Source organism: Bidens hawaiensis, unplaced genomic scaffold, assembly GCF_021521415.1.
Source record: "Bidens hawaiensis isolate Kalapana, Puna unplaced genomic scaffold, B.hawaiensis_p1.1 tig00057277_1, whole genome shotgun sequence".
NCBI lineage: Eukaryota > Viridiplantae > Streptophyta > Magnoliopsida > Asterales > Asteraceae > Bidens > Bidens hawaiensis.
The window spans coordinates 87,096-108,298 of record NW_027500347.1 but is presented as its reverse complement, the minus strand read 5'-3'; the positions used below and the strand labels follow the sequence as shown (position 1 = coordinate 108,298).

Genomic DNA, 21,203 nt, shown 5'->3' with positions numbered 1-21,203 from the left:
CACGAAACTCCTTGAAAGGCCGAAGCATGAGAGTCATACTTGCGCCTTAGGACTTCGACATTCTAGTGATTGGATTTGATCAAAATTTGTATTTGGATATTGGAACAATTTTATTTTAACTCAATCATATGGTTTTGGTTATGGTCATGTTCTTGAGTTATGTTCCATTTTAGTATGTTTAAATACGTGAATAATTTGAATTATTCTAAACGTCCGTAGTCGTTCATATTTGTGGGAACAAATGTGAAAGTAAGACTATTATGAACTTGGATTGGTAGATATTCATGAGGTATGAATGTAGCAAAGGGTTGCTGCCAAGGTTCATAGATATTTATGGGATAAATATTGGACTGACCCGCTCTCAATTTTACTGCATGGAATCCTTGGGATTTGTGATCATAAGTAAATTTGAGTAAAGGCGAACTTTATAGTATCCTCCGACCTGAGATACATATTGGGTCTTGATATTCATCGACTATTATGCTTTGACTTAGTTCTTCGCTGCTCTGAAATATGTCAGTACATAAGGCTAAGCTCAAGTATAGTACAAGGTGATAGTGAGAGACGTATGTAGTCAATATGGGATTTGTCCCTCTTATTCGTTGAGAGTTAAATGTCTAAGGCCTGACAAGTTAAATCAACAGAGAATGATCACTCTGTGTCTCTGGATTTAACATGACATTTGTGGTAAAAGGATAAATGATAGTTTCACCTAAATCATTTTCAAGTATGGGACTTGAAAGGGATGATGTTATTGAATGGCACTTCGTCATACGTATTAGGGGTAGTAAACCGTAGTTAGGCAGTATTTGCTACTTGCATCAATCTTCTATGTATCTTGTGCAAGTGGGAGATTGTTGGACTCGGTCTGCCCAAGAGACATATTAAATTGATGTGGCTAGTACGTTATGATCCAAGTCGGGTCATACCCAATAACAAGCTAGACAAACACCGATAATATTCGTTCATATATGATGTGATCATAACAAATGAATATTAACACTTGAGTTATTTGGAAAGGGGTTTCTAAATAAAATGTACTTGTGTAATAAACAAATCATATGGATGATTTATGTTTTATGAAAGAACATTACATAGTGTTATTTAAGTTGGTTAAATAACAATATGTGAATAATAATAACCAAGCATGTCTCTTAACATATAATAGGTTTTATAAGTTATAAGTTATAAACTTATAAAAGTATATATGTATGGATATATATATATATATGTTTAAAGTTTTATAAAAGAAAAAGATAATAACTCTTTCAAATGTAATATTATTATATGTTTGAGTGGAGACATGCAAGGTGAGTGGAGACATGCAATGGTTATTATTGGTGGAGAGAAAGATGCCTTTAAATAAAACCAAGTCTTTCTCTTTCATTCTTTTATAACACACATAATTTCCAAGTAAACTTTTCTCTCTTCCTCTCTTGGGTATTTTCATCCAACATAAGAAAAGAAGAAGAAAATTTTCAAGTGCAAATCCTAGCTAGAAGTGGTGTGTTGTTGAAGCTTGGGGTATGCTAGCTTGAGGAGCTTCCATATTCAAGTTCTTACCTTTCAATCATCATCTCTTTCACCCGGTTTTGTCATATTGAAAGGTAGTAGTAACATGCATGGACTTATAGTGACATGCATGTATTTGATAGTGTGTAATTCGTATTTGGATCCGGGTTTGAGTTTTGCATGTTTAAAATTGGTTTTATACATATCATATTAACAAGATTTAAAACTTTTATATCCGCTGCGTTTTTGGTAAAATAGGGATTTTATCACTTTGATAATCTTGTTAAAACTCAACAGAACGATATTCGGATATTGCACGTACATATGGAAGTACGTAGTTATGAATGTATTGTGTGTTGTGTGATTAACTAGAACTCACTCAGCGTAGCTGACTTTTAGTATGCACGCAGGTGAGTAGGATGAGGCAGCTCGGTTGACGTGGACACGTGGCATGGGAAGGAAGAGGCTGGCATCTCATGGAAGATTGTTAGGTTTTATGTTTAATGTTATAAATTTGAAGGACAAAATGTTGTTTTAAGACAAGCTATGAATTATTATGTAATATTTTATGAAAGATATAATGTTCCGCAAAAGTTTTAATTAACTCTGATATTAGAACTATGTTTATGAGTAAATCCAACGTCCAATGTAGGGCACCAATAACGTGGCCTTACCTGCTTTCTGCAATAACACATTTTTTGAGACTGCCTATACGACCATGTCCCATACGAGTTACACGAACTAAGCGAGTTATATTTGTAGATGAGTGGTATTAATTTGTACGAGATAAATACATCTTGTTTCAAACGATACATAACCCACTTTCAACTATAAATACATACTTCATATTTAACATCTTTACGTCAACCCTACCATTGGTATATACTCCATCTTTCAAACACTTAATTTTCTTCCAAATGGCGCACCGAAGAGACAGAGAAGAAAATGAAGATTTTTTTCCTCGCAACGAGTTTTCAAATCAGCAAGATGGACTGATGATGTTTGAAGGCGTTTAACGAGGCCTCGTACAATTACTTCGGCATCTTCTTCATATGTTCCCGAAAAACCCCCACGAAAAAAATAATTTTGCAGTTTTGAATCCAACGAAAAAAAGTTGGTCAAGAGATGTAGTTGAGTTTTATATTAATGGAGATGCCCCATTTTGCTATAAAAGGTTTTTACCCATGAAAAAACTCAATCGAAGTTTCTGGGGTACATTGTTAGTGTACGAGTCCAATGGTTCCCTTTCTGAAACGGTAAAGACCAATATTCACGATTTTGGGAGGTTGACCAAGTGTGTATTCCGTTTTCGTTTTATTATGGTGGTGATTGGTTACTCGTCCATATAGATATGTGAACGATGGAAATTACCCAATACTAGACAGATAAAAGGTGGAGAAATGAAAAACTTTAAAGCGCTAAAATGGTGATGTTATCATTTTTTTTCCCATGGTTTCTTGATCGCATACGCTACTGGAGAAACTAAAATAATTCATACGAGAAAAAAGAATTGGTTATCGGTTTAAGTGAAGTTAACGTGCATCAAGACAAGGGTAACACTTCTAATTCAGGGGTTCTGGTTTGTATGTTGATGGAAATGTTGGTTAAAAAGAAGCCCTTAGTGATTGAAAATGACTTTGATGAGGTATATATTAACTACCGACGTCATATGGCTCATGAATTATATAAGTGGCGCGTGGAACCCGACCTTGTTTAGAGTTTGTTGTATCGGCATCATATTGTACCTCTATTTATTTTATGTTATCCAAAATTAGTCGTAAGTTGTGTCATTTGACTTTGCTACTTGTAATATTAATCTTAAATTTATATTATGCTATCATGTTTAACTATATTATTTTGAATCGATAATTACACATACAAATCACATAATAATAGCAGTAACAATACCACGTAACATAGCATACCACATAAATACAAAATAAGAGTTCACCCTACGAACATCCATAATCAAGTACATCACAACCATAAAAACATAAACGAGAACACAAAAACAATTCCACATAAACAAACAAGTTTCCCAATGAAAACCCTATGCTGGTGGAGGTGGGTGCTCATCGGGCTGGTGCTGCTGACCCGAAGACTGAGATGGTTGGTGCTGCTAACCCGAACACTGAGATGGATGGTGCTGTTGACCCGGGTGCTAAGGAGTAGGAGGGGGGTTAAAACCATGTGATCTCACCCATTCAACCATCCATTCTTGAAACCAAACCTGACTCGCCTGAATATGGTGGATATCCAGAATAAGTTGTTCTGGCACTGTCGGGCCTCTAACAACATGCATGTGGTAATATTGATGATGTTGTTAAGCGGGGTCATTTTGTTGGTCCTGAATGTGGTGGTCATGGGGGGGGCTAGTCCTGAACATGTTCATGCTGCTGAGGCTACCAAACAACTCCAGGCACCACAGAGAAACGAAACCCAAGTTTGGGAACTCCGTAGCAATTTTTCATATGTTTCACTATATTTTTATCTAAACTTCTCGCCATTTTTACATGCATGCAACAAACAGAATCCGGGTTGAGAAAAACTAACTTGCGCCCGATGGATGTAAAAAAAGATCCACAAATAATCTCACCATCCTGCCTTTTGCTATGAAGAGTAGCAAAATAAGAAGCCATACACCATGCAAGGTTGCAATTAACCGGCGTCAACAAACAGTATAAGTACAACAGATCAAGTGAGGTGTGCCACTCCCTACCATTCCCAAGACCAGTAATAGAACACGCGATGACCTTATGTAGGTATCGATGAAGAGGATCTATAATCGAACTCAAATTGGCCTTTATCTTAAATGGGCCGGTACCAATCTGACCCCAAAACTGTGTCACAGTTTGGTCATTATCCACAAATATTCCCTCCTCGAACTCCGGACAAAGATTGCTCCTCTGTGTACAAACCCGATGTAGCAAAAAACTTGGGTAATGTCAGCCCATGATCCTGGCCAAATAAACACCACATTCTTATCTGCATGCATAATGTTTGGAGGGGTAAATCGAAACATGGACAAAAACTCTAAAGTAAGCTCCCGATAACAAGGGAGGCCAGCAAGATCTATAAGATGTCTCCATGGTGTTCCCATACTTATAATCCCCTCGGCTCCCTCAATCTCTCCTACATCCCGTAAAAGATCCCAATTAATCGAGATAGGGTTAGTCATTTTTCTGTATGCAAACCGATGAAGTCTGAGATGGTCCTCGGTTCCCGCGAGAAACTGTAAATACTCATGGGTCTCATAAATAACATCATCACCGTCCAAACTTTCATCGTCCGACATAGTAACCTGCTAAATTACAAATTACATAAAATAATTAGCTTAAAATTGAAGTTATTAATTTTAACTTTAGAGAAACAATCAAATAGAAATATGCTAAACTATATGTTACATAAAAAAAATTAGTTATGTTTTTTCTTTAAAATATACCAGTTGAAACTAATAATATAATTATCTATTATTCCATGATAAATTGATAACACTTACTGGATAAGTTCCAATTAGAAACCAACGACATTTCAGAACAAAAAGTTGTGTAAAGGCACAAAATAGCTAGGGATGGCAATGGAACCTGAACCCAATATACCCGAGAACCCGACCCAATTACCCAATTACATAGGCCCGTTTACCCGATTATATACCCTAGTAACCCGATATAATTTTATTTAATTATTTTAGTTATATAGATATGTTAGTATACTTTCAAAGTGTTCTATTCATTGACAATTGTTGCATCTAAAGTTTATCGGTTACTCCCATAAAAGCATAAGCTTGCACTGACCTTTTACTTTCAACATTCAACTTCAAAAATTAACTTTGTTCTAAAGTTAATGACTTCTCCACCAGCGTTTGTATTCGACCGTTGGGTTACTACGACAACACCAACTTCACGAACTATCGTTTTCGCCCAGTCCTTAAGTTCGTCGACAGACCAAAAAAACTGAAAACAAATTTAACAATCTATTAAAAACAATATCGTCAAATATAAAATAATAGAAAAATACTTTATAAAATTATTTTATACCTCGTTGGTTGAAAATGGCGAGACATTGTCGGAAGTTTCACCAACACAATCGTCTTGGTTGTCATCATCAGAAAATGACATATCTAACTCGTTTGTTTATTATTAATTTTTTTGATATGTTAGAATATTATGCATTGAAACTATGTAAGCTCTATATATATATATATATATATATATATATATATATATATATATATATATATATATATATATATATTTGAATGGTTAGAATATTATGTCATGTCATATAATTAAAGGTGGAATCTAGTTTCGCGTCAAATAATTTACCGAATATTATATCGTGTAAAATAAATACCCTGCCTGTACGAGTCGTATAAACTATACTACTCGTATAAAACTGGTCATTCATGGGTCTATTCAGACATGGTACACTGAACTAACGAGTTGTATAGACTATACTACTCGTATAAGTCTTAAGTCTAGTCAAACACTATCTAAAAAGATGTGTACTGTCACACCCCAACCAAAGGCGGCGGAACATGCCGAGATGTAACGATTGCCCGTAAGCACATGACACTATTTAAAGAGACAATATTTAATAAACTCATTTCATTTCACAACATCGAAAAATGTCACATAACGAATATTCATAACATAGTCATAGCAAGATATCACAAAACATAGCAAATTTAATATTGTTAATTTCACTAATATCCTAAAGGTATTTGTGACGTTTTCTCCACAAGCTCCATAATCAACCAAGAAGTAAACCAGTAACATTTCATAAAATAAAATTTATCAACACAAAGGTTGGTGAGCAATTCATAAGTTTGAGCATATAAGTATATAATAAGAAGAGAGCCACAATCTTGTATATGAAACAACATATAAATAGCAATAATTTGGATAATATGAGGTTGCTAATAAAAAAAACATTAGCGGCACCGTCTAGAAGAGAATACCAAATAGATTCGGATTTCATGAGGTCGTTAATAAGAATACATTGACGGCACCGTGCTATAAGAGAATACCAGATAGTTCACGGATTTATGAATCAACCTTCCAAAAGCGATAAACACATTAGCATATAGACATATAAGCATAGAACACCAAATCGAGAATTTATTTAAGTAAAGTATACAATAACAGTTGTGGTTTAAGAATCAAGTATAAAGCATTTAATTTGAATAAGTATGAAATGTCACCCCCAAAACGAAAAGTAGAAAACGGAGTATGAAAATACTCACGTTCAAGTAATAACATGAAAGATGATAATTTGAAGATTTGCCGGAATGACGGGTTTAACGAACAAAGCCTAAAAGGAAAGAAGTTCGGGTTTCGAAAGGTTGTCTTGAAACTTTTAAAATAAAATAATTGTTGAGAAAAGTAAACAATTAAAGTTCAAGGTTTAAAATGTAACTATTTAGAATTTATAATAATAACCCTTTTAAAGTGTAAGTTTGCTCAAAACCGGATTAAAGTATCTAACCTTAATATTTACTCAACCTATGTTAAGTTATAAGGTGGGTAAAATGCAAGAATGCAAGTCCCTTTGGAATAAAGATACTAAAACGGGTTTTAACGAGTGTTCGGTTTGTTGATTCGGGTCTTGATAATTGGTCAAACCCAAAGTCAACTTTCCAAAATATTAAATGTTATGAGATAACTCATAAAAATTAAGTAAGACTTAACCAAGTATGTAGATCTATTGTTTTAGAACTAACAACGTATGTTAAGCGAGTGTTCAGTTTTGTCGGTCCAAACTTTGTTATGAGATCAAGTTGGATCCAACATTTCCAAGTACTTAAGAAAATAATTAAAATTAGTTTGTAAACTATTTTTAAAGAAATATACAAGTCTTGATAGCTAAAAACACACTTGTGTGTCTTAAACGAGTAAAAATCGGATTGGTTCGGTTTCCATATCAAAATAAGTTCATAGATGGTTTCCACATGCCCAAATATCCAAGAACTTGTATAATAATGTACAAATGAAAATACTTAAGTTTTACAACCAAAAAGTTAACAATAAAGTCTTTAAACAAAAGTTCGGTATACGGTATCGGATCTAGTTTCGAGTTAAGACCGAGTTTAAAATCTACCAACCCATAACCATGGAACTCATAAAAATGGTTTTATAAACTGAGATCTAACATTAAACATATTTTTACGTGTTTTAAGGACCGAAAAGGATGTTTTCAAGACCCAACAAGTGTAAAACAATATTGTAACATAAAATTCCTCATTTTGATTATATAATAAGCTTCAGTTTACTAAAGAGGTCGGTTTACATAATAAAAGTTTACAAAACGAATACGAATCGAGACCCGAAATTGACGAATGTCAAAGTATCCCCTACTTTAGGAAATTTCGTCCCGAAATTAAGACGAATATGATGATGCAAAAAAATGTGGATACTTCTCTTTCAATGTGTCTTCTCGTTCCCAAGTAAATTCTGCGCCATGCTGTGATTCCCATCGAACTTTGACTAACCGAATACGACTACGCTTGGTTTTCTTCTCGTTACGATCCATGATCTCAGCGGGTCGTTCAACAATGATCATCGACTCATCGACATGTACTTCGTCGAGATGTATATGGAGATTACCCTCGGCTAAGCACTTTTTAAGATTTGAAACATGAAATGTCGGATGAACACCAGCAAGTTTTTGTGGTAATTCGAGTCGATAAGCTACCTTCCCAACACGTTCAAGAATTTTGAAAGGACCAACGAAACGAGGAGCTTCACCGATTTTGTTCCAACTAATCGGGGAACGGCATTTACGACCGTAAAGAGCTTGAAAATGAGCCATATCAATGCTAGAATGATAGCTATTGTTATATGAAAACTCGATGAATGGAATATGAGAATCCCAATTCCCACCGAAATCAAGAATACACGCTCGTAGCATATCCTCGAGTGTTGGATCGTACGCTCGAATTGACAGTCCGTTTGAGGATGATAAGCGATGCTAAGATCGAGACGAGTTCCCAAGGCTTCTTGAAGAGATCACCAAAAATGAGAGGTAAAACGAGCATCGCGATCAGAAATGATAGTTAATGGTAAACCGTGTCGGCACACAATTTCCCGAACATGGATTTGAGCAAGCTTCTCGACAAAATACTTTTCGCGTATCGGAATGAAATGAGCAGACTTGGTTAAACGATCGATAATCACCCAATTACTATCGTTGCCTTTTTGGGTGTTGGGTAATTTAGTGATAAAGTCCATAGCAATGCCTTCCCATTTCCAAACGGGAATCAGTGGTTGCTCGAGTAAGTAACACATTTAGATACAAACAACGCCACATCCTTTTTCATACCCGGCCACCAAAAGGTAGCACGAAGATCGAAATACATCTTATCCACACCGGGATGAACAGAATACCGTGAATTATGAGCTTCGTCGAGTATACAAGTACGAAGGTTATCGCGATTAGGAACCCATAAACGATTGAGAAAGTACAAAAGACCATCGGGTTTGGTTTTGAGTTGAAGTTCGGCACCACATGACATTTCGTCGAACATGTTACATTTTTCAACGGAGGTACGTTGAGCTTGGAAGATACGAATTTGAATATCGGTTTGAACAACAACGCTTAAGAGCAGAATGGATTTCACATTAACCTTTCAACTTAGGGCTTCGGTGACAACATTCGCTTTACCGGGATGGTAGCGAATTTCGCAATCATAATAACTAAGTAATTCGTCCCATCGTCGTTGTCTCATGTTGAGATCTTTTTGGTCAAAAATATGTTGAAGGCTTTTATGATCGGTAAAAACCACGCATTTTGTACCATAAAGGTAATGTCTCCAGATTTTGAGAGCGAAAACAACGGCACCAAGTTTGAGATCGTGAGTCATATAGTTCTTCTCGTTGACCTTTAGTTACCTTGATGCATAAGTGATGACTTGACCTCGTTGCATGAGAACACAACCAAGACCTTGATGAGAGGCGTCGCAAAATACAACGAAATCGTCGTTTCCATCGGGAAGGGTTAGAACGGGAGCATTGCAAAGCATGTCCTTGAGAGTACAAAAGGCTTCCTCTTGCTTCGAACCTCAATCGAATGGTTTCCCTTTATGAGTGAGCGAGGTAAGAGGCAAAGAGATCTTAGAAAAATTTCGAATGAAAAAACAATAATAGCCAGCCAAACCAAGGAAGGATCGAATTTCCGTGGGAGTCGTTAGAGTTTTCCAATCCTTAACGGCCTCAATTTTAGCGGGTCAACATGAATACCTTTGTCGTTTATGATATGTCCTAAGAATTGAACTTCCTCGAGCCAAAATTCACATTTGGAGAATTTGGCGTAGAGTTGTTCGTTTCTAAGGAGCTCAAAAATGGAACACAAATGATGCTCATGTTCGGCTTTGGATTTAGAGAAGATAAGGATGTCATCAATAAAGACAATAACGAATTTATCAAGGAATGGTTTGCAAACACGGTTCATAAGGTCCATAAATACCGCGGGTGCATTTGTTAACCCGAAAGGCATAACCAAAAATTCGAAATGTCCATATCGAGTACGGAAAGCGGTTTTAGGAATGTCTTCTTCGCGAACATGCAATTGATGATAACCTGATCGAAGATCGATTTTGGAGAAACAAGTTGCGCCTTGAAGTTGGTCGAATAGGCCATCGATACGTGGCAAGGGATATCAATTTTTGATGATGAGTTTGTTAAGTTATCGGTAATCTATGCATATATGAAACGAACCATCCTTCATTTTCACGAATAAGACGGGAGCGCCCCAAGGATAAGAGCTAGGACGAATGAAACCTTTAGCGGAAAGTTCTTTGAGTTAGTTCGACAATTCTTGCATTTCCGACGGGGCTAAACGATAAGGAGCCTTGGCCACGGGCATTGCGCTGGGCACAAGATCGATTCGGAATTCAATCGGACGAACGGGTGGAAGACCGGTGACATCGTCGGGAAAGACATCTAGGAAATCACGAACAATGGGAATATCTTAGATTTTCCTTTCCTTTTTGTCTTTTGTCACTGAGAGAGCTAGAAACGGAACGTACTTTTGGCGTAAGTACATTTGTGATTGGGAGCACGACATGAGATTAAGTCTTCTAGAAGTAGCGTTTCCAAATACTTGAAGAATTTACCGTTTACTAGCGGGATGCGAATGAATTTATCAAAGAAAACAACTTCGGCACGGTGCAAAGATAACCAATCCATGCCTACTATGACATCGAACATTCCCATTTGCATCGGGATGAGATCGATGGAAAATTTATGATTAGCAAGGATGAGAGTACAATCGCGGACGACGGAATTGATGGTAATGGAATTGCCATTGGCGACTTCAACAGAAAACGGTCGGGAAAGCTTAGTTCGAGGCATAGCAATTTTCGAATCAAATTTCAAAGAAATAAAACTTCTATCGGCACCAGTATCAAATCAAATAGAAGCCAAATGATGGTTCTCCAAAAATATACCGTTCACGATATCGTTTGCCACTTGAGCTTGATTTGCATTCATCATAAAAGCTCGCCCTTGGTTGCCATGGTTGACTTGAGGTGCTTGTTGTAGAGGAGGTGGTGGTGCTTGTATGGCTTTGATGGGTTGGATGAGTGGTGCATTGAGTTGAGGAATTTGGGGTTGGTAGGTTTGAACTTGGTAGGCTTGGGTTTGGTAGTGAGGTATGGTTACTGTTTGTGCTTGGTTGGCAAAAGTTAATCGTGGGCGATTGTTGCGGAAATGGTTGGGATCGCCACAATTGAAGCAATCTCGGGGTGGTTGGGGTTGGTTTGGTGGGTAGGGTGCATAACGATATTGGGCATTTTGGAGAGTGGTTCTTGGTTAGTTAGGTTGGGTTTGTTGTGCGGATCGACATGTAGTGTTGAGATGACCAAAACAGTTACAAATAGTGCATTGGCGACACGGCAAATGTGATGGATGGTATCGTTGGCAAGTGTTGCATAGTGGGAAAGTACCGGTATAGGGTCTTCGGTTTTGGGGAGTTTGGGTTTGGTTTTGTTGTGGTTGGGATTGGGTAACAGCAAAGTTTCGGTGATTGGTTTTGGGTTTGTTTTGTTGTTGGGACGGGAAGAGTTGGAGTAGTTGATGGCTTGTGGTGCGGGTTCAACCTTGGCTTGAGTTACGGGCTCCGGCTTGTCTTTCTCACTCGGTTTCTTGAGGGTTAGAGTACCAGCGTTCACATGATTTTCCGATAGCGCACCGGCTAAAGTGATGGCGTCCTCAAGATTCAAGGGTTTGTTACTCATAACGGAGTCCCGGATTTGCATTGGTAAACCCCCAATGTATTTTTCAAGCTCGCGCTCAGTCGGGGTAACCAAGTGAGGGACAAGAATGCTCAACTCATGAAATCGGAGTGAATAAGCAGCGTTATCACCACTTTCTTGCTTTAGGTTCCAAAATTCTTCCACAAGCTTTTGGTGCTCGTGTTTGGGACAGAATTTCTTCATCATAAGCGCCTTAAGATCGGACCATGGAAGAGCCATAGCCGTTTCCGACCCTTGGAGGTGCATGACACTACCCCCACCATGTTAGAGCAGTTTTTCTAAACATGCTTGAAGCGAAATTTGTCTTTTTCGCCTCGGGGCATTCATTGTGTAGGAACACATTCTCCATGGACTCGAACCATTGCAACAAGATAGTCACACAGTTCGTACCCAAAAACTCGGTTGGGTTAGCACTAGTAAATTGCTTGTACGAGTAGGATGCGGGTTTGGGTTCAACGGGTGCAACAACGGGTGGAGGAGGTTGGGTAGCTTGGATTTGGGTAACAAGTTCGGGAATCACAGCGGCCATTTGCTTGACAATAAACGCGGCATACGTCGGTTGGTGTTCTTGCGCGGTCTTAGTGGAGGCATGCAAAAAAGATTATAAAGAAATGGGATAAGTTTGGGTAAAAAGAAAAGAATATGAAGGTGTATAAAATAAAATAAGATGAAGTTTAAATTATTGATTGTGAATCCTAGAGTTAGTAAGGAGGAGATATTAGTGTTAGATAAAAATGTAAATCTTTGTATATAAACAACAAAACCGAAAACAATAGTAAATGGTTTTTGAGAGGTTAAAGCTTGAAAATTTGAGATTTTGAGATTTATAGAGTCGGAAAATCGTACATGAACCACTATGATTTGATAATCCAATACTAAAAAATTTTATAAAACACCATATTGGAGTCTAAACATGTGTACGAACCACCGTAACTTTTTCATGTTTTTGACTCAAATAACGATAATAACACAATAAATCAAGATACGACGTCATGTCAAAACACTAGTCCACGAATCACCGTAGTTCTATTGTTTTGACACCGAAAATTTAGGATGGCGACCGGAACGCTCGCATTCGACAACTTAATGTATTGACATGTATAACACGATTTGAGGCCTAGAAAACGAGCACTATAATTCAACCATCCCAGGTAAGTAAATCACCTTCGATTCTTGGAATCTTTTTTGTCAAATGGTCGTTTTATAATGTCTCGTTTACTATAATGGCTACAAACCCAATATAAACGCAACCTTTAAGGGATTTGAAACAACGGGATCCAAGTTAATCTTGTAATCCATAAAACACAATGAAAAACTACTTTTTGCATTTTAAGGTAAGGATACCTTGGAAATACTATGAAAGTGTGTGTATGTGAACATTTAGGAAATTGGTGAATTTTAAACAAGTTTATAAACAACATGCGATATGAACAATTAAAATAGATCAAACACGTATAAGCACACGCATAGGACCCTAAGCATAACAATTCTGGGTCGTTACGTCTAACCACCTGTGACACCCGGTAATTTCCCAATCCTATAAACTAAGTAATCAACCTAATAATTAGGTGATTGTGAATATTAGGCGCGCTAAATTAGAATCAGCGCGGGCATGTGTTATGTGCGCCCTTCGCGAGCGCGCTAAATTAGAATCAGCGCGGGCATGTGTTATGTGCGCCCTGCGCGAGCGCGCTATGTTAGAATCAGCGCGGGCAATTGTTATGTACGCCCTGCGCGAGCGCGCCATGTTAAGAACCAGCGTGAGCATATGTTATATGCGCCATGCGCGAGTATTTTGGTTTTATGCTTCCTTAACTTAATGTTGTCTAATGGGTTGACCGTCCAGCATGATGCTAAGGCGGGTGCATCCCAAAACGTTTATGCGCATGCGGAAAGGGAACTAACCTCCCCGCATGGCGGGAACATTGAGAGCTAGTTTGTCTGAAGCTCCAAGATGGAATTGACTTCAACATAACTGATCACTATGTTGAAATACCAAGACCACCTGGAGAGTCTACAAATGAAACTCAATGTCCCTAACTGCGAGAAGGTTACGCACCTACCCGCAGCAAAGAAATGTCCTTCACGCAGAAAGCTATGCGCACAAAGTTATACGCGCAGAACACTTAGATATAAGGGAATTATTCCCGCCCAAAAGGAAACAGTTGCGTGTTTCAGAGATTTCTACTTTTTAACTGTACACTGACAAAAGCACCTGAAAAAGCATACTGTAACATGAAAAGTCAACTGTCAGCCACCCTACTCTCACCAACCACAGACCTGCATGTCCTGTCCAAATCAAATCAGAACCTTTTATCCACTCCTCCACTTTTAAATAAATAATAATAATTTCCATACTTTATCATCATTACACCTAGATATGAAAAGATTACAATCCCCTAAAGCAAGGGATTGTGTTCCCTAAATCTTGCCTATAAATATGTAACCCAAACTATCACCCAAACACACTTCAAACTTCTCTCTTAAAGTTGCAAATTGCACTAATCATCTCCCAAGCATCCGTTTGATTTTCACTTCCGTTCCTGTTACTAGGTAAGCCGAGATTATAACCTTGAGAACTACTTTCCAACCCTTATATTCTCCTATTTCTTGATCTTAATATATATACTTCTTGTTATTTAATCGTATTCTAGACCTTCAATTCCGAGGCCAACACCAAGAAAACCCGAATCTCGATTAATCCCTTAACAAGAACCACAGGTGAGTCTCACAGCCCCTATTTTCACTGTTTTCACTATTTTTAAACTGTTTTCGGGGCGAGGGACACGTACTTAAATAATGTTTTATCATGGTATACTTACAAGCTATGCAAGCGATTGTGTGTTTAAATTATGTTTCATGATGAGCAATGCGAACGGTTATCTATGGTTTTCGATGTTAGTGCACCAGATTCGAGTAAGTGATCACTTTACCATTGGAACTCTAAGGGTAGGGACTGCTGGTTTGATCAACCCACTCGTAGGGGTCGCACCTCTTTGCATGGACGAGTGCCTAGTATGGTCATGGGGCAGTACTATGGGATTGAGCCCGCTCGTAGGGGTCGCACCTCTTTGCATGGACGAGCGCCTTGTTTTTCCGGCACAACGTCCGCGCGTAACCCGCGGGACGGTATTATTAATTCGCTCGTAGTGGCAGCGCCACTTTGCATAGACGAGCACGGTTTTCAGAGATGTCCGCGCGTAACCCGCGGGACGGTATTATTAATTCGCTCGTAGTGGCAGCGCCACTTTGCATAGACGAGCACGTTTTCCAGAAATGTTCGCGCGTAACCCGCGGAACGGTTTTATCAGGAATATGTTATCAGAACTATGTTTCAATACGAATTCACAAAGCATGTGTTTTATGATGTTATCAGTATGGTTGTATCAAGATTATGATGCAATACGATTTATCAAGTTACTAAAACTTGTGAACTCACTCAGTTTATACTGATTCAAATGTTTTACGTGTCTTTCAGGAGATAACTAGGTAGCGCATGGAGTCACACTTAGGGCACCTCACGCTGAACATCTAAAACTAGCTTTTTGGAAGATTTTAGTTCTATCCCTTCGATGCGCGCGGTTGTTCCCGCGGCGCAAGGGGATATGGCGTGGAAATCTTCAACAGTTTTTATACTAGGATGTTTTTTTTTTGTGTAATTCTTAAACAATGTAATGTATTTGTATTAAACATTTCATGCGCAATGAAAATCTTACTTTGAATGTTTGCAATGACCCATGCTTAATTATCAATCCCCACTCGCGCGCGCCCGGCTGTTTCCGCCGTTCAGGGCCGGGTGTGACACCACCTATCTTAACGTCATGGATCTGATACCAATCCGTCACACCCCGACCAAAGGCGGCAGAACATGCCGAGGTGTAACGATTGCCCATAAGCAAATGACACTATTTAAAGACACAATATTAAATAAACTCATTTCATTTCACAACATCGAAAAATGTCACATAACGAATATTCATAACATAGTCATAGCAAGATATCACAAAACATAGCAAATTTAATATTGTTAATTTCACTAATATCCTAAAGGTATTTGTGACGTTTTCTCCACAAGCTCCATAATCAAACAAGAAGTAAACCAGTAACATTTCATAAAATAAAATTTATCAACACAAAGGTTGGTGAGCAATTCATAAGTTTGAGCATATAAATATATAATAAGAAGAGAGCCACAATCTTGTATACGAAACAACATATAAATAGAAATAATTTGGATAATATGAGGTCCCTAATAAAAAAAACATTAGCGGCACCGTCTATAAGAGAATACCAAATAGATTCGAATTTCATGAGGTCGTTAATAAGAATACATTGACGGCACCGTGCTATAAGAGAATACCAGATAGTTCACGGATTTTTGAATCAACCTTCCAAAAGCGATAAAACACATTAGCATATAGACATATAAGCATAGAATACCAAATTGAGAATTTATTTAAGTAAAGTATACAATAACAGTTGTGGTTTAAGAATCAAGTATAAAGTATTTAATTTGAATAAGTATGAAATGTCACCCCCAAAACGAAAAGTAGAAAACGGGGTATGAAAATACTCACGTTCAAGTAATAACATGAAAGATGATAATTTGAAGATTTGCCGGAACGACGGGTTTAACGAACAAAGCCTAAAAGGAAAGAAGTTCGGGTTTAGAAAGGTTGTCTTGAAACTTTTAAAATAAAATAATTGTTGAGAAAAGTAAACAATTAAAGTTCAAGGTTTAAAATGTAACTATTTAGAATTTATAATAATAACCCTTTTAAAGTGTAAGTTTGCTCAAAACCGGATTAAAGTATCTAACCTTAATATTTACTCAACCTATGTTATGTTATAAGGTGGGTAAAATGCAAAAATGCAAGTCCCTTTGGAATAAAGATACTAAAACGGGTTTTAACGAGTGTTCGGGTTGTTGATTCGGGTCTTGATAATTGGTCAAACACAAAGTCAACTTTCCAAAATATTAAATGTTATGAGATAACTCATAAAAATTAAGTAAGACTTAACCAAGTATGTAGATCTATTGTTTTAGAACTAACAACGTATGTTAAGCGAGTGTTCAGTTTTGTCGGTCCAAACTTTGTTATGAGATCAAGTTGGATCCAACATTTCCAAGTACTTAAGAAAATAATTAAAATTAGTTTGTAAACTATTTTTAAAGAAATATACAAGTCTTGATAGCTAAAAACACACTTGTGTGTCTTAAACGAGTAAAAATCGGATTGGTTCGGTTTCCATCTCAAAATAAGTTCATAGATGGTTTCCACATGCCCAAATATCCAAGAACTTGTATAATAATGTACAAATGAAAATACTTAAGTTTTACAACCAAAAAGTTAACAATAAAGTCTTTAAACAAAAGTTCGGTTTACGGTTTCGGATCTAGTTCGGGTTAAGACCGAGTTTAGAATCTACCAACCCATAACAATGGAACTCATAAAAATGGTTTTATAAAATGAGATCTAACATTAAACATATTTAAAACAAGTATTTAACTAAAACTAGTAAGCAAAGTTTGGTTTACGGTTTAGAGCTATTTACGGTTCAACCGAAGCATAGACCCTCAAACCCATAACCATGGAACTTGTAAATAAACTAAAATGAGCAGAAGTTAAGCATGGCTAGTATATACAAACAAGTTATATAAGTGTATGTATGTATATGTATATATATATATATCAAGAACACGAAGTTCTCCATGAAGCATTGCCTTACGAGGTCTGAAACCTCACCGACCGGAGCCGGAGAAGCAACTACCAAAGGTAACAAGGGCTATTATATTATATATATTTTTTGCCACCATAAACAAGTATTGTTAAGACTATATATGTTAATTAGAATTAAAGATTAAACTCAGTTTGACTTTTAGAAGTCAAACCTTCTAGAACACATAAACAAACAACCTTGAATCTATAGAGATTTGAGAGAGAAATGAGAGATGTAGCAAGGAAAAATGAATTGAAATGGTAGTGTATATATAGGGTAATGTTGGTGGTCAAATATGAGTGTTAAACATAAGAAGTTTCATGCAAAAAGGGTCCAAACAAAGCACAAAACAACAAATTAACGAGCCTGCTGACCTGATGGTCATCGCGCCACGCGATGGGGCTTGCCCACCCCATCGCGCCACGCTATGGGTGGTCACCAGATTTTCCAAACTTTCAAAAATGGCAGATTTGGCCCTGAAGTTTGTTTTAAGTGATTTTTACGTGTTTTAAGGACCGAAAATGATGCTTTCAAGACCCAAAAAGTGTAAAACGATATTTAACATAAAATCCATCATTTTGATTATATCATAAGCTTCGGTTCACAAAACGGGTCGGTTTACAAAATAAAAGTTTACAAAACGAATACGAATCGAGACCCGAAATTGACGAAGGTCACATGTACACATCTGAAAAGCTGGTATGTACGGTCTAAGAAGGGTGTGTGGTGATCCCAAAGGACTCGTATAGGCTATACTAGTATAGGCTATTATGGATACCAGCATCGTCTCGTATAAGCCATACGACTCGTATAAGAATTTGGTCAAACACCTTTTTTCAAAAAGCTGGTGGTTGTCAGTGTACGGATATCTATATGAGTCGTAGTATGAAGGGTGTCTAAATATTGAAGCCGGGTGTCTTATTAGCAGGACCCTATTTCATAAACATAGTCTTTTCTCCATACTTATTATTATTATTATTATTATTATTATTATTATTATATAATGTACTTAAAACTGCAACTTTTGTTTTCGTTTGTTTCTTTTTCATTTTTCTTTTTTTTTTGTTTGTTTGATTATTTATTTATTTGCTCATTTTTTTAACGTTTTAATAGTTTAAATATATAAAAATTGAGAAAAATACACATTTAAATTGTTGATTATTACAATGAAAGTTAATGATAATATCTTGATTCAAAAGAATGGATTACATGACAATATATAGAATAGATGCCATAACAACTTTGGCACTATATTTGGAATGCAAATTAACGATAAACAAAAGAGATAATCACCAAATAATATCTATAACTAATGGAAATATCTTGTGGTAACATATATTTATAACAATTTTCATGACAAAATCCACATATAAACAGTTGACCAAGCCGTAACAGCAAAAGCAGCAGCCAAATAAGTCCACATCATAAGCATTGCACACTCCTCTTGCCCAACACTAAACAACTGTGCCATTGTACCTGCATATTCCATTGAGATTAATTTTGTTTGAGTTTTAACAGTCCTTGTTTGACTTCCAAAGTCAAGGTCCTTACTTATATTCACACCAGGTGGTAGAGCAAACATAATCAACAACACAAATCTAAAGAGCGGATTCGGTGGAAGCAACCCCATCGTTCCTGCCACGTTAATCACACCAATCCCAATCACGGGAAGAATCAGGTAACGCACGATGATAACCGTGATGATGATTGTCGGCCTCACACTTGCCTTTCTTAAACCTATAAAAATTTAACATTTACAAACTTAGAATCGAACTCGTTTTTGAACATTATAATATTAACCTCATTTTTACCATGTGTGAGGTTGCCTCCTAGTATAAGAGTGAGACAAGGTATGGTTCCATCCCTATGACAACATAAATAAACATATTAATAAAAAGATTAAAAAATTTAATTTTGTAGAGATTTTAAAGCTTCAAAAATTGTAATTATGGTTACCCGAGTAATGTCATGGAGTCTTGGACCACTCGTAAAGGAGCTTTTTCACCGATTAAAAGTTTTTTTACCAACGGAATTGCCCCAAACACGATCCCTGCAAACTAATCAAAGGTTATCATAGTTTTCTGTTGCTGAGTACAAAATCATATGTTTTATATGAGTTGGTTTTCAGTTCAATCCAAAAATTTGGTTTGAGGTTTTTGAAAAGCGTTTGCTTTCAATTTTTCGATATTCCGTTGTCACAATGGATTCAGTTCGGTTTTGATTTTTCGATTTTGCCAATTGGGCTTGAAACTATTGAGCCAAAAAAATAAGGCCCAAAATAATGAAATTGGTGCTGCAACATTGGGCCTAAATATTTTGGATAATTAACGATTAATTAATTATTACACTTTTTTGGAAATTAAGCCTAAAATTTACTAATTATATAACATAAATTCCATAAATTCAGAAACAAAAGTCAGTTTTTGGGTTTATGGCTTGCTTCGGCTTTTTTGGTTTCTGGTACATGCAAAAGCAAAACTGAACCATAAACTCAGTCTTTAAAAATACATAAAACCAAACCTGCTTTGGGTTGGGTACAGCTATGTCAGTTGTGGATCAGTTATTTTGATTGTTATACTTACAGAGCCAAGAGTCGGGGGAGCTAGTAGTTGCTCTAGAATTTTCTTTAACATTTCTATTAACCGGTCTGAAACCGACTCGTCTTTTTTCTCATCATTCTCTTCAAACCCTTTATACATAATCTACAAATCATGAACACAAAAACGAATTAGAAACAAAAACATACACGAAAAATTCAAAGGCATGATTGTATCAATATGATCATAATATTCATTAACTAAAAGAGACGTGTTTTGATTTGCATCCAAGTCTTTATTTGCTTCATTTGATAATTTCTCGATTTCTTTCGATGCGTTGTACCTCAAAGCCGAGCCTTGGATCATTTGGTAAGTACATGTCCACGAGTAAAAACTACCCAACAGCACAAAATCATTTCATAATAATCAATTAAGCTTGTAAACGAACACAAAAGACGCATGTTTGTGTACAACCTTTTAACTGTGACTGAACAAACGATCAAACACAAACAATTAAACAAATTGGAATTCTTGTTTGTAGCTGTTCGTTAACAAAATGAACATGTTTGTGTTAGTTTATGTTCATTCGATGATAGTATAGACGAACGTTTTACGAACGTATAGAAACAAACATAACTTAGCTAAAACTAATTAAAAGTAATATGAAAATCAACATGTCGAGACTAAGAATTATTACTAAACTAAGTCGTAATGGGCCAAAAGATTTCAAATGAATATATTACCGAACATAAACAAATGAGCTTAAACAAACATACATGAACGAATATAAACAAACTGAAATAAACAAACGCTCACTGACATTAATGAACGTAGATAAACGGACATAAGGAAATTTAGATAATTGTATGTTCACGAACATAAATAAATGAACGAAACATGTATTCATGTCCATTCTTTTAACTAAATAAACAAAAAAGATGATCATGTATATTCATTTATTAAATAAACAAACGTCCAACAAAAGGGTTCATGAAAGATTTACACACAAGGGATTCAATACGGATCAGACAGTCTATATAAACGTGAGTGATTACGATCGAATTTTCTATCCGAGTGGAAATAGTTAGAGTGGGATCTACCAAGGTTGGTCTAATCGGAAGGTACTTAGTAAATGACAGAGAAACTATAGAGTGTGTTGCACCTGTATCAAATAACACATA

At 36.6% G+C, this 21,203-nt stretch overlaps 1 protein-coding gene across 1 annotated transcript; it reads right to left on the bottom strand.

The window, feature by feature from the left end:
• Positions 1-18,816: 18,816 nt before the first annotated feature.
• On the bottom strand, positions 18,817-20,198 carry LOC143601854 (protein PIN-LIKES 7-like). Its single transcript, XM_077079147.1, has 5 exons — positions 20,068-20,198; positions 19,442-19,542; positions 19,297-19,349; positions 19,037-19,222; positions 18,817-18,961 (listed from the first exon to the last, which is right to left on the bottom strand). The coding sequence occupies exons 1-5, from the start codon at positions 20,182-20,184 to the stop codon at positions 18,837-18,839; spliced, it is 582 nt and encodes a 193-aa protein (XP_076935262.1). The 5' UTR covers positions 20,185-20,198; the 3' UTR covers positions 18,817-18,836.
• Between the last annotated feature and the right edge of the window lie 1,005 nt (positions 20,199-21,203).

Excerpts from the sequence above, each read along its gene's own strand:
- LOC143601854 (XM_077079147.1), bottom strand. The coding sequence starts at position 20,184 with ATGTATAAAGGGTTTGAAGAGAATGATGAGAAAAAAGACGAGTCGGTT. Across the intron at positions 19,223-19,296 it reads AGGAGGCAACCTCACACATG|GTTTAAGAAAGGCAAGTGTG; the intron begins GTAAAAATGAGG and ends AAATTTTTATAG. Across the intron at positions 18,962-19,036 it reads ACCACCTGGTGTGAATATAA|GTACAATGGCACAGTTGTTT; the intron begins GTAAGGACCTTG and ends TGGAATATGCAG.